The 17,596-nt window shown below is 36.8% G+C and overlaps 1 protein-coding gene across 1 annotated transcript in view; it reads left to right on the top strand.

Moving 5' to 3' along the window:
• The first annotated feature begins 1,794 nt into the window (after positions 1 to 1,794).
• Olfm3 (olfactomedin 3) overlaps positions 1,795 to 17,596 on the top strand; it is a 216,612-nt gene continuing 200,810 nt past the window's right edge. The window contains exon 1 of the mRNA XM_090334282.1: positions 1,795 to 1,983. Within this exon, the coding sequence (XP_090190408.1) occupies positions 1,915 to 1,983 (69 nt within the window). The 5' untranslated portion in view covers positions 1,795 to 1,914. The remainder of the gene's footprint in view (positions 1,984 to 17,596) is intronic.

Below are 17,596 nucleotides of genomic sequence, written 5' to 3'. Positions count from 1 at the left end.
TGATGCTCAAGTGATAGAGCTCTAGCCTTGAGAAAATCCAAGGACAGTGCTCAGGCCCTGAGCTCCAGCCCAGGACTGGCAAAACAAAAAAATGGCTAAATGGAATAATAATTATTCTTAAGAAAACCTAATTAGCTGTATTATCTTAGAAGAGCTATAGGAAATAGGATATCAAAGTGTTTGTGCTATTTAGTTCACAGCTTTTGTTTTTCAGTAGCATGTATAACACAGCTTTGATTGATTACTGAACTAGATTGTTCTCTACAAATGACTAAGCTTCTCTTATGGCAAGTACGTTGTAAGTATGCTAAGATCATTTATTTTCATTTGTAGCATAATTACTGTGCATCACTTACTTTAGATCTCCAAATATCATCATCGTCTTCTATTACATTTTTTTCTAGTAAAGTTTCATTGAATTTGTCTTCTTACTAAGTCCTCATTACAAATGATACATTAGTGTTATGGAACACAGGAAAAAATTGAGGAGTTAAAGGTTACATAGAATACTGGATCTAATTACAAATATTGCAAATTTTGTGTAGTGTAAGACCATTTTATTTCCAAAAAATGGATTGCAATTGTAAGAATACCTATTGAACTTGGAGTAAGATTGACATGAGTAAGTTTTCATATTGTATTTTCTGTGCTTTTTCAATGCAAATTTTTATACTGGAATAAGTATGTAAATATATTCATATAAGTGAAGAAGTCATTATAAATAAGTAAGTACATTTAAATAAGTGAAGAAGAATTTTTTTAAATGAATCTGTGAATGTGGCTTGGTGGTAGAATGTAAAGCATGGATGAAGCCCTGGGTTCAAGTCCTCAATATCACAGAAACAAAAAGCTGGAAGTGGTGCTGCGGCTCCAGTGATAGAGTGCTACCCTTGAACTCAGAAAGGCTGAAGGACAGAGTACAAACCCTAAGTTCAAGCCCCAGGGACTGGCAAGCAAGAAATGTAATGTAACCCTTCTATTAATTACAATAAAAATATATGAAAAAAATAAAATATGAATCGATTTATTCTTCATAGTATTTCCAGATGAACAAACATCCTATCTTAATATACTTGGTCTACCCAACAAATATTTCCATAAAGAATTCACTAATGGCCATCCACATTTATAAATGATGAATCCATCTACAATCGTTGTGCATGTGCGCGTGTGTGCACACGCTCACACGCGCGCGTGAGCGCATTGCCTAGAAAATGCACATTGGTAGTCTGCACTACAAACTTTGTTTAAAACACTAGGACATCAGGTCTTCGGTCAATGACAGCAGACGCCTCCAGTGCCCTGCCAATTGTTTCATAACCCTGAGTGGAGAGAGCTGAGGACTCTGCAGATCAAGTTGCCAGCAAATGCTCAGCTGGAACCAAGGAGTCAACTCTTGTTTGGTGAACCAATTCCTCCTGAAACATCTCCCCCCCCCCTCCCTCCCTCAAACCCCCAGGAGCTGTAGTGATGTCATATCCTTTGTCCAGGTTTCCACACCTTTCTCAGCACTTATTTTCCCTTTATCTTTGCTCTTGGGTCAAAACTTTTGAGGTGGGCTGCCTGTCTAGCTGCCGGTGCAGAGGAGAGCCTTGGAGGTGCAAGAATAGGAGGCGCTTCAGCACCAGGGCCAGCGCCCACTGCAGCCCCAGCCGCTCTCTCTCCTGTGGACTCCCCGCTCCAAGAATGCCTGCGGAATGATCGCCCCCCAGGGCGGCTGCTGCTGCTGCTGCTGCTGCTGCTGCTGCTGCTGCTGCTGCTGCTACTGCTGCTGCTGCTGCTCCCGCCGCCCGCTGCCTCCTCTCTGCTCTGACTAGCAGGCAGAAAGTGCAACTGCGAAGCCAGGGGAAGATCTCTGCAGTCCACGGAGTGCCACAGAAAAGAGAGTAAAGAGGGGCAGAAACCCAGCTCAGAATGCAGGCGACCTCCAGCCTTCTCAACCTCCTGCTGCTGTCGTTGCTTGCTGGATTAGATCCCTCCAAGGTAAGGGTATAATATTTGGACTCTTGAAGCAATTGAATGAGAAGGAAAGCCATCAAAATACTCCCCCCAAATAGATGTAATAATAATTAATAATAATAATAATAATAATAAAATAGCATCCAGCAAGACAGACAGAGCTTCTATCTACCTTGTGTGGTGGCTGGTGCGGCATCCCCACTGCTTGGAAGACAAGGAGGTGAACTACCAGAGGAATAGGTCCTCCAGGTAGAGTCCAGGCGTGAGTGGGGAAGGACCAGAGAGGATGGAATGTGCATGGGGCGCGGGCAATGCGGCTCTCGGGGGGGAAGGAGCTGTGTGTTTTCTTCTCAAGTCGGACGGGCCAAGAAGGCAAAGGAGTTTGCGGTGGAGACAATGCAATTCACAAGCCTGTTTTAGGAGAGGGGGGACGTGCCTTTGTTGGAGGCTGGGAAGTGTTTTCCAGCGAATATTGGTCAATCCAGCCCTCCTTCCTCCCCATCGCAGACGTGCTGCGGTTTGTGTCCAAAATATTTGGGATGCAGCTGGTAACAGCCCGGGCAGAGCAGCAGGGCTGCACTCTGTGCCTGGGCAAAAGGCGCTGGGAAAATGAGTGACTTGTGTTTGTTTCTTTTATGTTTCATGAAGGGAAATTTGAGAGCTCTAGGGAAGTTCTGATTAGCAAGGCTGGGAAACAGGAAGTAAGAACCCCATCCAAGTAAGGAAAGCCAAGAGGGAAGGAGGCTTGGTGTCCTAAGCTTTTGAACTCTGACAATTATCCAGTCCTGGTAATTAAAGTGAAAGCGAAGCTCATTTGGATACAAAGGCAGGAAGACCAGGGGAGTAAGGTTGTGAGAAAAGTCCTGTTGAAATAAATAGTCTCTTCAGAGTATCCTGCAGTCTTAGGAAAACGTAATTATCTGGAGTAAACTGTATAGCATTTGTGACCAGAACAAAAGCAACAATATAATTCCTATTTAACTTATTTAACTAATGGACAGCACCTTGACAGGTTTGGCATTAAAAAAAAAAGTCATCTGATGCTGTATATTTTTTTTTTGAAAATTGTGAAGTTATTTTTCAAAGGGCAGCCTCTCTGGGCAGAGAAATTAAGTTTCCTCTCTTTCTTGAATAGAAACATCATGTAACCAACCAAAATCTATTACTGTGGTCCTGATATTTCCCAGTTTAACATAGTAGAGTTAAAACTTAAGGTCATGTCATATGGTACTTGTGTGTAAGTATATATTTATTCATATTCAGAGAGATGTGATAAAAATAAAGCCCACTGGGGTTTGATTCTATCCCTGTGAAAGAAGCCTTCCCACAGTGTGTGGATGCTTTCACAATGATCTGGATGGTAGATTTCATGTCCTCCAGGCTAGCTTTAAAGCCTTTTATGTCTGTGCAAAAGAGTCAATTTTTGTTTCTATGTTTTAAATCTTCTTTTATTTATGGCTCCGTGCCTGCAGTGACATACTCCACACACACTCTCCTGTGATACTGGTTAAAACTTTCTTAAAACATCCCTTATTTAACTCATTGGCAGATTATTCTTGGTAAGACATCTCTATACAAGTTTAATTATTGAGGTGATACAGAAAACATCCCTGTTCTTAAAGTGAGTTTACTCATTGAAAAATTCAGATACTTGGATCCGCATTCACAAATGAACATAAAGGTCCATTTTTCTGACATCTTTAATACAGAAACTTCATGACTGGCAGTACTTTCCTGTGTCCAAAATCATACCATATATATGTAGAGGCACAAGTAATCTTTCCAAATGAATTTCCAAAATAAACATCCCAGTTTGAGTTAATATGTTTTTTTTTCTAGTTTGCCAAGTTTAGTTCTGCATTTTCGATATCAAACTTTCCAATTAGGTCAGGTTGAACTTTGAATGTTACAGCCAGATGATAAATCCAGGATGGAAAGGAATACTTTGACTTTTCAAACTGTACTTCTTTGTGCAGTGATGTTTCAATACAATGTGTAATGAGAAAAAGATGGTACTGTTCAATGCCAAGTATGTCATTACAGAGAATGTGTACTTGTTAATATCATGTGGTTTTAATAGTGTAAAGATTTTAGATTTGAAGATATAACATTGCATCTAAAGAAGAGAGGGTGATTTGGCATGTTTTGTTAACCTACTTTTGGCTACCAAACTATATTTTCTTAAAAATACAAATAGCCCCACTGTGTCCTCAAAATAATTATCAACTAGTTTAGGAACTGTAGATGTTAAATTGTTATGTATTATCCTACCAGTCGATGGTGTAGATTTTTTTAACTGGATTGATAAGATAAATGTCTGTTAAAATAACAAGTAAACTCAACCACACAGTGTCAAAGAAGACCACAGTGTGGGGACAATTAAAGTGATGACCTTTACATGAACAGAACTCCCAAACACATAACTTTTTGAATACTAATATATTATGACTATACTATTTTACCACTGTATTTCAAAAGTAAATTCATTATGTCTTTATTCTGACTTTAGAAGTTTGTCTAATCAAACTTGGAGGCACACAACTTGCCAAAATCAGAGATCTGTCAAAGCTGAGTGGCATTTTTTTTGAAGTATAAGATGCCACACAATCAAATACCGCAAATCTTAGAGAATGTTTCTTGTTATTTAATTTGCCTCAAAAGCAAATACATCACAACAACATTACCAATTCCACCAGAAAAACATTATTTATAGTTTCTATTTATAGCTTTTCTTGTGTGATTGAAACATACCTATCTGATATGATATTCTATAAAGTGCCAAGGTATTGGCTCCTTATGGTATGGTAAGATTGTTTGGAAGTCAATTTTATTTTTAAATTTAAAAAAATCTTAGGATAAACTTCTTTTAATGTGTGCTTAATTTCTTTTTCCTCACCAAGTGCATGAGAAAATTGACAAGATCAGTACCCAAAGGAAGCAATTTGTGGTTGATTAATTATTTGTATTTTCATATGGAAATATTGATTTTTCTTCTCAGGAAACTTACTTGAATCATGTTTTCTTAATTAAAGTCTAATTAGCAAGTTTCCAGTTCCTTTCAGGAAAACTCCTGGGTATATCAGTTTGTCTAGTTCAAGAAATGTCAATTAATTTCATTTGCAATGGATTGTGAAATGTAGGTGATATGCCAAATCACCACTCAATACATAAAACAGTCAAAAACTAAAAGCTTATAGAAATTCACTTATTGCTCACTTGCTTTCATAGAGAAAAGCATTATCCTTGGGCAGGAAATTCCTTATAATGTCTGCTAGATGGCGTCTCCGTGCTTTTAAACTGAAGGCAATGGATTTAGAAATGACCTTGATTGTAGGAGAGTGGGTTTGTGTGTTTTTTTTTTCTTCATGAGATTTTTTTTAACAGACTATTATTTGAACATTTTAATAAAATGGTAATCCCTGTGACTCAGTACCATATATTTCTCTGCTTTCTAATGCCAAACAATGCAGACAAGAGTGTATAAATAGCATTATTTAGGTTACAAAAGAACATTTATGTTGGGGGAATATTCTGTTTTTCAAAAGGGTTATATGGACATGCCTACACCTCCAGGGGCCTTCTGAACTTTAATGTACTCACAGTTTTATGACAAGGACATTGCAAAATGCCCTCCTAGTGGAATCATTCTTAGATTGAGGAAAATTCTATTCTATTCCCATCCAGAAATGTACTCATCACCCTGTTAGTACTCATATGCACACATAAAATACAATAATGATTCAGCAATAATCTCTTAAACTGAAGTTTTTCTTTCTGTCCTAAACAAGCCAGACAATCAAATTAAAAATATTGATAATGCTGCAAAATCACATAATTTGTATGGAAATGAAGAGAATTTCAGTAATCATATTGTTAAGTGACTCATTGTGTAGTAGACAATAATGTCTTCATATTTTGTATTACTACTGACATAGTCTGTATGGGGAAAGTTTTCAGGGATAAATCTATTAAAGTTCTCTTTCTTTTAACTTTAAATGAATTTGTGAAAAAGCAAAAAGAAACCCACTGCAAGAAATATTCATTGAGAATTGATCAATTTAATTTAATATATATATATATATATATCTTCTTCCATGTCTGCTGATGACCAGAAGCATCCTGTATACACTAAGGTTAACCCGAAGTAGGACAGAAAATATGGATTGCTGGCATTTTGCAAGGATCTGTAATTATGCACCAGTAAACCCGAGCTAACTGGCTCAAGACAGCACAGCTATGTGTTGAAAGCAAAGAGAAGCCTTCTCTTACTTGTTCTCATCTCTGTAACTGAACTTGTTTGAAACACTAAGTATTCTCTTATTCCTTCTCAAGATAATTTGCTGAATTAAACTGGTGGTGCTGTCTGTGTGTTTGCAGCTGATCATTTTGGTATAATATTGAGTACTCATGGTTTCTCATTTCTGGTCTCTACTTTGCTACTGATATATACATATCCATAGGACACTGGGTGAAGCTGTGGTATAGGGCCCTTAAATGTAACTGGAAGAGATGAGTTGTTCATAAAAAGTCCTTATTAAACATTAGAGTAGCTCTGTTTAATACTCTGATTACTCATCAAAAATTAATAATTTCCTTCATAGAAGATACTTATTGAGATTATAAGCTTTAGGTGACCTGAAGATGAACCTCTTAAATGATATGAAATTTCTATCTGCTATTGCCTATTTTCTTCTCTCCAGGACCCACATATGCCAACTGTTTGTTCAAACCTCTCTCCATTCCCCATCAAATGTCCTCCTGAAAGATCATTTATCAATCTAGCAGTACTGAAAAGCAATGTTCTCTATTTCAGCCTTGAGTCTGTTATATTAGGAAAAGTTCTCTAGTGAATAGTAAAGTGAAAACTTATTTTCTATTTAAAAGGATGTATTGCAGAGATGTGGAAGGTATTCGGAAGGGCTTCTTGCAATATTGCACATATTCTTTTGCTGAATCTTCTAGGAAACACATTCTTTTTTCATATATTTTTATTGTAATTAATAAAAGGGTTATATTATATTCACCAGATAGAAGGTGCATTAATTCACATACATTGATACCTTTTCTCATGTCTTGGTACCCATTTCCCTCCTCCCCACCCCCACTCCTCATCTTGTTTTTCCCCCTTCCCTATCCAATTTCAAATAACCAAATACAAATAAATTCAATATATCACATAACAAAGTGAGATACTGTGACAATATGAGATAACCAAGGGACAGCAAAAGAGATGAGAGATAACATAGTACATTAAGGACAACAATCACTCAGTATATGGCTTTTGTTTCTATATCTTAGGGGTCCTTTCAATTAGCCTCATACTATATGGCCTTATGTATCAAGGTTTTGCTCTATTGCAAATCTCTGCTAGGAGAGCCCAAGGTTTCTACTGATTATGACAAATGAGGGAAACCATTGAATTTATGTTCCTTTGATTCTGGCTTACTTCACTTAATATGATTTTTTCTAAGTCTTTCCATTTCCTAACAAATGTGTCAATGTTGTTCTTTCTGACAGCAGCATAGAATTCCATTGTGTACAAATACCACATCTTGTTGATCAACTCATCAACTGAGGGACATCTGGGTTGGTTCCATATCTTTGCTATGGTAAATAGTGCTGCAATGAACATCGTTGTGCTAGTGGATTTAGTATGTCCTAGTTTCTGGGCAATTGTGTAAATGCCTAGTAGTGGAATTGCTGTGTCATAGGGGAGCTCTATGTTTAGTCTTTTGAGGAATTGCCATCCTGCGGAAAACACATTCTTAAGAATGGCTTTGAGATTTTGATTTTAATTTCTGTGCTAGTAAAATATACAGTTGCAAAAGGGATTGGATAAAGACGCAGCCTAGAAATTAAGCTGTGGCACTTAACTTACTGCAATATTAAATAACCATGATTTTACTATAAAACAAGAACTTAATTGGGAATAGTATAATTTCAAAAGGAGATAGAAAACTAGACTATTGTCTTGACAGGTGAGGTAACGTTATAGTGGTTCATTGGAATAATCTATGTACTTATACATATGTGAATGAAATTACATTCTGGTGGCATTAAAGTATTGAGGTAACATGAAAATACCTTTAAATACATACTACTCTGGTTTAAATATAAAATATGATTTGCATTTGTGATGCTCAAACAATTTATTGCAAATAAAACTAGTCATCTCCTGGAGCTAGTGGTACATGCCTCTGAAGTCAGATCTGTGGACTGTATGTGGAAGCCAGTCCAGGGAGGAGTCTGTGAGACTCTTATCTCTAGTTAACCACTAAAATCTTAGTTTTGCATCTATAGCACAAGTGATAACACTCAAGTCCAGAATAAAATAAAAGATTGAGGAACAGCATCCTGACTCTGAGTTCAAGCCTCAAGAGCAGTGTGTGCACATGTACGTTCACGCATGCATACACACACACACTCACACACACACAAGTTATCCATCTGCAATCTATGACCAACTAATCATACTGAGGAGTCTTTAAAAAGTTGATACTAAACTTCATGACAATTTACCGAACGCTATTTGTAAAAAATTGCATTTTGGAAAAGTGTGAAACTAGAGGCAGAACATGAAATTCTAGTATTTGTCTTTAAATCCAACAGTTGATTTCTTTTTTATGGGGTCATGTGGCTTAAACTTGGCCTAGGCGTTGTCCCTGAGCTCTTCAGCTCAAAGCTACTGCCCTACCCTTGAGCCAAGCCCCACTTTCCATTTTCTAGAGTTTAATTGGAGATAAGAGTCTCAGGTCTTTTTGTGTCTGCGCTTGCTTTGCACCTTGATCCTCAGATCTCAGCCTCTTGAGTAGCTAGTATTACAGGCGTGAGCCACTGTGTCCAGCTAAAATCTGTTTTCTTAAATAAAGAATAATATGACAATGGGAAATTAATTTTGAATGATGTTAATGATATGAAATTTTATTTTGAGCCATAATGTTATATTCAGATGTAAAACTTACAACCTATAACCAAGTGCAATTCTTTATACATGTTAAGGATAAGTCAGTGGTGCTGTGGTTCAAGGGGTAGAGAAGTAGCCTTGAGCTGAAGAGCTCATGAATATTGCCCAGGCCCAGAGTTTAAGGCCCACAACTGATAAAAATAAATAAATAAAAGCATACATAATAAAAAAAAAGTGCTTCCTGAACAAGTCATTAGTGACTCATGTTTGTAATTTGAGCCACTCAGAAGGCTGAGATATGAGAACTGGAGTTCAAAGCCAATTGAGGCAAAAAACAACAACAACAACAACAAATCCCCCCCCACAAAAAAAATAAAAGAAAAAGTCCATGAAACTATTATCTCAAATTAATCACGAAAAAAAAATAAAAGACTGGAAATGGAGTTGTGGCTTAAGTGGTAAAGTTCTAGCCTTGATCAAAACAGCTCAGGCCTTGAGTTCAAGCCCCAGTATGAACACCAGAAAAAAAAAAAAGTAAGTTACTTTTCACAAAAGAAAATGCCATGTGCATTTATTAGCCAATTAGCTACGCAGTACCGGACCATAATTTTGGTGCAAAGTCCAATTTGAATTTGTTAATGTTAAATCTTACAGTGCTGTGAAAGCATTCTTTGTTGTTGGTGGTAGTGGTCGTGGAGCTTCAAGTCTGGGTCTGGGCATTGTCCCTTGAGCTCTTCAGCTCAAGGCTACCCCTTCAGCCACAGCACCACTTCCAGTTTTCTAGTAGTTAACTGGAGATAAGAGTCTCAGAGTCCTTCATGCCCAGGCTGGTTTTGAACCTTAATCCTCAGATCTCAGCCTCCTGAGTAGCTAGGATTACAGGCCTGAGCCACCTTGCTTGGCTGACCAATGAATTTTTTTTACAAGTATCTTGGAGGGAGTAGAAGTAAAGAAATAAAGTAGATACAAAGAATGGTTCCATAATCAAATGGAACCATACCAAATCTCTTTTTTTTGTTTTTGTTTTTTGTTGTTGTTTTTCTTTTTTAAGTAATTATAGACAGGAAATCACAGAGAGAATGAATTTATTTTAACAAAGGATGTAGCAAGAAATAAGCCTGCATTTTATCCCCAGTGTGCAAATTATAGCTTTGTGTATCTTTGCAAGTTCTAGTAATCATGAAATAGTTTGCTAAGGAAGATTAAATTATAGTATTAAAGTAAAGAAGGACAGGAGTTTTCTCAAGTTACTCAGTCTGAAAAAGTCCAAGGCAAAACCCATGGAGAAAGGACTGCATTTAGGAATGAAGTTTCTCTGCTTCTTCTTGCTGAATTGTTCTGCCTCTTCACTTGTATTTGTCTTCTTGCTGATTTTGAGAGAAATTTCTAGAAAGTCCTTAGCATGACCTTGACTGAAAGCCACCATAATAACATTTTAGGTGCTGTTCCTTCTCCAAGAGCAAATTCACCAGAGTAGCTCTCAAATCAAGGTTTTCTTTACTCAATTCAATTCCTAGGGATGGTATGAAGGTTAAAAGAAGCTATTTATGATATCACAATCTATTTATGAACAATTAATATTTTAAAAAAATGGTTCAAAAATATGTACACAAAATACCATGAGATTTAATTTACCTGTGACATTCCCTACACAAAGTGCTACATTATGTTATTGTTATTATTACTGTTATTATCATAATTAGGTTACAGATTATTTAGGAGATACATGTCACATAATAGGAGATATGACATATGTCTATACCAATAATCATATTCAGAAATGATGTAATAATAACCTTTGAAATAGTTTTCCAGGAACATTTATACTTTTTAACTTTAATAACAAGGTGTTGTAAAGCATGTTATCACAGAGATATGCCGTCTGTTCATCTCACATGAAACCTTTCACAGAATAAAAATAAGCTAAGGGAGAAGATGGCAGATGTTTTTTTGCAGTCATGGTTTACCTCTCCATATGTTCAAAATTTACCTCTATTTTAAGACACATATTGAATATCACTTCTTCTAAACGTTCTTCCTGGACAATTCTTGAACTCCATAAGGAACCTAATGTTGGTAATGAAACTATTTCTTTCAGGAAGATGTCAAGTTCGTTCATATTTGTATTTGCATTTAACCCTTCTATCAGAGAGAGTATTCCAATGAACACAAGTAGGACTGATTTCTCTTCCCTCCCAGTTGTCAAAATGTTTCATTTCCAATCACTCCAATTTTTCATAAGTAAAAAATATTTCAAAATACAAGTTATTTTAACTGGTAAATAAAATTATATCTCTTTGGGGTGCCATGTAAAATTTTTTAAAGTATTTTGGGGCATGGCACTAGTGGATCACATCTGTAAACCTAGCTATTCAGGAGGCTGAGATCTGAGTTCATAGTCAGCTCAGGCACTAAAGTCTGAGACACTCTTTTCTTCAATTAAATCACTAGAAATCTGAAAGTGGCTCTGTGGCTCCGGGGTTAGGGAGGTATCCTTGAGCTGAAAAGCTCAGGGACAACACCCAAGCCCAGAGTTCAAGCCCCATGACTGACCAAAAATCAAAAAACAAACAAAAAGCCCTGGGATTATCCCCTATCCCCTTGAATTTGCCAGGTAGATATTAGAACAATTGAGCCACATCCTCCAGGCTATTTCCTATTAAGTATGTATGTATGTATGTATGTATGTGTATTTGTGTATGTATGTTCTTTCGTCCTTCCTTCCTTCCTTCCTTCCTTCCTTCCTTCCTTCCTTCCTTCCTTTCTTCCTTTTTTCTGTCATGGGGCTTGAACTCTGGGCCTGAGTGCTGTCCCTGAGCTCTTCAGGTCAAAGCAAGTGTTCTACCACTTGAGCCACAGGCCCACTTCATGAATAGAGACTCTCACTTACACCTGGCCTGGCCTACATTGCAAGTTTGTTATTTATGTTTCCCATATGGGTGTGATGACGAGAGGAACACCAGTGCTCCCAACTTTAATAATAAAACTTATTTCTTTATGGTGAGAGTATTCAAACACCATTTCCCCCCCTGGCTTTTGAAACATTATAATCTAAATATTCGAAAGACATAGAAAAATAAAAACCCCCTCTCCCAGGGCCACTGAGAACAGAAGTAAGGCATTTTGTTAGAGTACTATCAGTTACTATTAAAAAACTATTGTCAATCAGCCTCTATTCTAAGCACGATTAAGAAAGGTGCTTTTTTGGGCCGGGAGTTTGGCCTAGTGGTAGAGTGCTTGCCTAGCATGCACGAACACCCAGGTTCGATTCCTCGGTACCCCACATACATAGCAAAAAGCCAGAAGTGGTTCTGAGGTTCAAGTGGTAGAGTGCTAGCCTTGAGAAAGCCCAAGAACAGTGCTCAGGCCCTGAGCCCAAACCCAGGACTGGCAAAAAAAAAAAAAAAAAAAGAAACAAACAAAGAAAGGTGCTTTAGCTCAATAGAAAACTGACAGCCATAACTGACCTTCTGTCCAGGCCAGAAAGAAACCAATCATTGTCTGTGTGGATTTTTCTTTAACTTTCATCTCCTCCGGGTGTTCATTTTGTGGTATCTCTGACACTAAATTCTATAGTTTTTACTCTATTGTGAGCCTGTACTACATTCTGTCAGGGTCCTTGTCTCCATCAGTGACTTGTCTATCCCTACCTGGTACTTTTTTCAGGTATTAAGTATTTTCTAAATATATCAACAAAGAAACGCCTAAGAGACTTTAAATACTGGGTTCAAAGATATGCAGATATGATCTCAAGTTTTCATCCATTTTTCCATCTGATAAGATGTTGGGGTGAGAGAAATAAGACCAAGTTTAAGAACCTTATTTTCAGGGGCTCAGGACTTCTACATCAGGGTACTTATCTGACCGATATTCAAACATTCTATGTCTTTGAATTGTATGTTAATTTTTCAAGGTGCCCACTGTCCTCACTCTTGCTTTGGGTTTGTGGCATCTCTTTTGTATGAAACACACTGAATGCTCTTGCAAAGTACTTGTTGTGTTTCATAAAGCAGGATGCCAAAGTCAGTAAATCTATTCTTGCCACTAAATGTCCATGTGATTAAATGGATTTTAAGGCTATACATTTTATAAATGTGTGTCTCTTGTTTTTTCTACTGTCTTTAGCTTATTAATATCTTAGCTTATTTGATAAATCAGTATATTGCTCATGCTTAAGGACTATGTTATTTAAGGATCTAAAATATTCTTTTAAAATTGTTCTTATTCTATGTTTTTTTTTTTGCCAGTTCTGAATTTGTATTTAAGGTTTTACACTTACTCAGTTTTCTGGCATTCAGCTGCTGCTCTAATACTTAGGCCACTCCTCTAGCCTTGCTTTTGCTAGTGATTTTGGAGATGGAGTCATGTAGGCTTTCCTGCCCAGGGTGGCTTTGATTCTTGATCCTCCGCCTCCTGAGTAGCTAGGATTACAAATGTGAGCCACAAACACTTCCTTACTCTGCAATCATAAAATGGCCTATAAAAAATGCATTTTTACCCTGGTATTTCTATAGTACTATGAGAGCATTGTACAAACATAAAGCATTAACACTATAATTATATCAGAGTTCACATTAACAGTAGTATGGCTTCCTAATGCAGTCAGAAGTTGAAAAACTTCCTAATTCATTTGATAAGTTAAAATGTTCTTAGAAGTAACTCCAGTAATAAAACAATTTAAACAGCACAAACACAACTATGAAGACAACCCTAAAGGGAGAACATTAATTGAAATGACATTTCTTTTAATTTTTCAAACTAACTTGAAGACAATGAGGAAGCATTGTCTCTTGATGATTTAAATAGCATCACTATAGAGACCAATGTCCAGATGGCAAAATTTCTTCAAATACAGAGTCATTATTGAAGATGTCAATCACTGGCACCAAAATGTCACTGGTGAAACATTGCCTTACAAAAGATGCCATCACTTCCAGAAATGACTGAGGAGGTAGTTGTTTATCTGAAAATTAGCCTCAGTTGGGAGGATTGCTTTTTATACCTAGCACATTTTGTGGCTTACTGATGAAATTCTAGTGCACATTATTGTAACTCAAGACAAACCGAAATATCTGACTCAATGCTTACTGAATGTTTATCATATATTTACTACCTATATAATGATACAGTCATAACCTACAAGTTGAATGCTATGAGAAACGGAAAACAAAGGACTCTTTTTTTTATTTTTACCACATTTTTTTTACCTGGCTTGAACTCAGGGCCTAAGCATTGTCCTTGGACTTTCTCAAGGCTAGAGCTCTACCACATAAGCCTCAGGACCACTTCTGGCTTTTTTCTATGTATGTGGTACGGAGAAATTGAACTCAGGTCTTCGTGCATTATAGGCAAGCATTCTATCACAAGGCCAAACTCCTGACCCTTTTACCACATATTTTAAAAACACTCAAGGAATAAGCATAAAGTAATTCATAGAGTCTTATAAAGGTAATGCCGCACACAGAGCTTTTGCAATGTATTATTCAAAAATCAACACAAGCGCCTGGTGCTGGTATCAAACATCTGTAATTCTAGCTATTCAAGAGGATAAAGCCATTTCTGACAGTAATGTACATGATACTCAGATCTCAGATTGACTACTAAGAGGCCAGAAATGGAGCTGTGACTCAATGTGACAGAGCACTAGCCTTGAGCACAAAAGGTCAGGGACATGCCAGGTCCTGATTTAAAGCCCCCAAACCACATTCCTCCCACCAAAGAAACACATGATACTTAAGGATAAGGAATCAATTCAATGGAATAAGTCATTATGTATTTATGAATGTCAAAGCATCATAACTTAAAACAAAACTAAAATTATCCTTAAGAAGTAATACAATTATAGTTAAGGTAGTAGATAGACATTATATTGTTAAGTGACAAAAGAAGAGTTGAGGATAGATTATTTATTTGCATGCAAGACATGATCAGAAGTTCCTTCCAATCATATATACTGGGAGTTTGGCCTAGTGGTAAGAATGCCCTCCAAGCATGCCCTGGGTTCAATTCCTCAATACTACATACATAGAAATACCTAGAAGTGGTGCTGTGGCTCACGTGGTAGAGCTCTGGCCTTGAGGAAGCTCAAGGCCAGTCCTCAGGTTCCAGGAGTGGCAAAAAAAGAGAAAAAACATATATACACACACATACATATATTTATATATATATCACATGTTTACTAATATTTGTATGTATGTAAATAATTCAGTGAAATTCATTGGCTCTAAAAGCATCATAGGCACAATGAAAACACATACACATGTACACTATATGATTATATTGAATAATTTGAGGCCTGGCTGTTCTTCTTTTATTTAAATGTAAGCATTTGTTTTATCTAATCAAAAGATTCTCACAAGAAGAAAGTGAAGACAGAATAAGGCAAAATAATATTGTTACTCTCTTTTCCTTTTCTTTATTTGCATCTTAATTTGCAAAGAAAGGAGCAATCAAAACTGGATTGCATTTTGTCCATTTGTACATTATCACATTGAAAATGACACTTTTTTTCTCTCAAGAGATTCAACCTAAATAATATTAATTTAGCATATAAAATGAATATAATGGAAGACAGGAAACATCAAATCAAAATAGCATACTCTTAGTGGGAAATTGAAAATTTCGGAGTGTTGTGGACAGAGTACTAAATTAGCAGTTAGAAAAGCTTGAGCATGAGAACAATCTCGTCGTATGGCTTCTGGCAACTCAATAAAGTTTTGTGCTTTCAGTGTTCCTATTACAAAAATGCTCATGTTGAAATATCAAATGCACTTTTATGTTTGCATCCTGAAATGGGTCACAATGATCTCTCCAAATGTAGTTCATCATCTCACTCTCTGCCTCCTCTACACCCGGCCTCTCTTCAGCTCATAGTTTCTCAAATTGTTGAAACTAAAGGTAGGAATCCAGGCTTCTTTCATTTCACTGAAAATTAGAATTAGTGTCATTGCTTAAAGCATTAGAGTCTGACTGTATCTGCATACTAATAGAAATGCAGTAATAAATGAAAACTCTCAGGCATTACAGTCTATTTAACACGTATTCTAGTTCTTCCCTTCCATTAGCTTTTGCAAGTTTAATTGAAAGATAAATGAAAAAGCATGTTGTATTTCTACAGTCTCTATCGACAAAAGTTAAAACTAAAAAGAGACTCAGAGTTATAAAAAATAAACTATTTTAATTCAACATAAAAAATCCCTATTATATAACTGATGGATGTTTTTCTAGCTTTCTTCTGCATGTGTCTAATATTAAAGAATTGGACAGTATTCAAGGGACTGAATTCATTTTTATTCAGAAATAACTATTAGAAAGGTTCTTTTAAAGCTGAAGTACAGCGGGGCACCAGGGGCTCCTGCCTATATTTCAGGAGGCTGAGATCTGATGTTTGTGGGTCAAAGGCAGGCCAGGTACCAAAGTCCCTGAAACTTATCTCTAAGTACCAGAAAACTAGACTGTTCAAACCCAATGACCAATCAAAAAAAATGAATCAAAACAAAACTGAAGCACATTGCTTCAGTGATGTTTTCTACTATGGAGTCGTGATTCTTCTTTTGGCTAACTATAAGAACAAAATGCGTATTGGCTGTGGAAGGTGGAAAATAATCTCCTAAAATATTTACATCCTAACTGCCAAACCCATATATATATGCATATATACATATATGTGTGTATATAAGTGCATGCATATTTGCGTGTACTTATGGGTATGTCATATATACATAAATATATAACTTATTTGTTACATATGTATATATACATATACATAGTTAGACCACTAATGAAGATTTTTAACAGTGATTTAATTAAGGATCTTAAGATGACATTGACTAGCTCAAGGCATTCAAAATAATCCTAGCTGGGCTTGGTGGCTCATGCTTGTAATGCTAGCTACTCAGGAAGCTGAGATCTGATGATTGTGGTTCAAAGCCAGCCTCAGCACTAAAGACTGAGAGACTTATCTCCAATAATCACCAGAAAACTGGAAGTGGCGCTGTGACTCCAGGGGTAAAGCAGTAGCCTTGAGCTGAAGAGCTCAGGGACAATGCCCAGGCCCAGAGTTCAAGTTCCCATGACCAAAAAAAAACCCCACCAAAGTCCTGACTAGGAAACTGGAGCTCAAATTCAGAAAAAGAATAGAGGATGCTACAATCTGAGGGAAGAGAGTTGCATTTTCAAGACAAATTAACTAATTAATTAAGATGAGTTAGTTAAGAATCCAAATCCAAAAAATGGGGAGCTGCCTCTGAGAGCTGGAAAGTTAGGAAAGAGCCACAAGAACAGAATATTGCTCTGAACACACTTAAGTTTTAAACTCATAGGACTCTTTTCAGATTTTGGATTGCTAGAGCCACAAACTAATGTGTTTTTCAATCATTACCGTTGTCACAATTTGTTGTGGTAGTAAAAGAAACCTAATAATTTCTGTGTGCATGATTTTTTCATCACTGGTAGCTATATTAGTAATTGCATTTGCCATTGGATATTACAAAAACTGTGAAATGATCAATTTATAAAAGGAAAAGATTCATTTAGGATCAATGTTTTGAAAGTTACCCTCAATGTGATTTTTCCCATGGCATGTGGACCTGTGATGAGGAACAGATCAAAGTGGGGAAAATGGAGTGGGGCAAAAGTACTCACTTCATGACAGCAACATTAAAGAGGGCTCAGCTCCAATAACCTGTAAAAGTCCTGCTGGGCTCCACCATCTCCCAAAGTGCATCAAGACAA

Source organism: Megascapheus bottae, chromosome 6 (genome assembly GCF_031878675.1).
Source record: "Megascapheus bottae isolate mThoBot1 chromosome 6, mThoBot2.hap1, whole genome shotgun sequence".
NCBI classification, from domain to species: Eukaryota; Metazoa; Chordata; class Mammalia; order Rodentia; family Geomyidae; genus Megascapheus; species Megascapheus bottae.
Note: the sequence above shows the minus strand (reverse complement) of the source record. Positions and strands in the feature narration are given on the sequence as shown.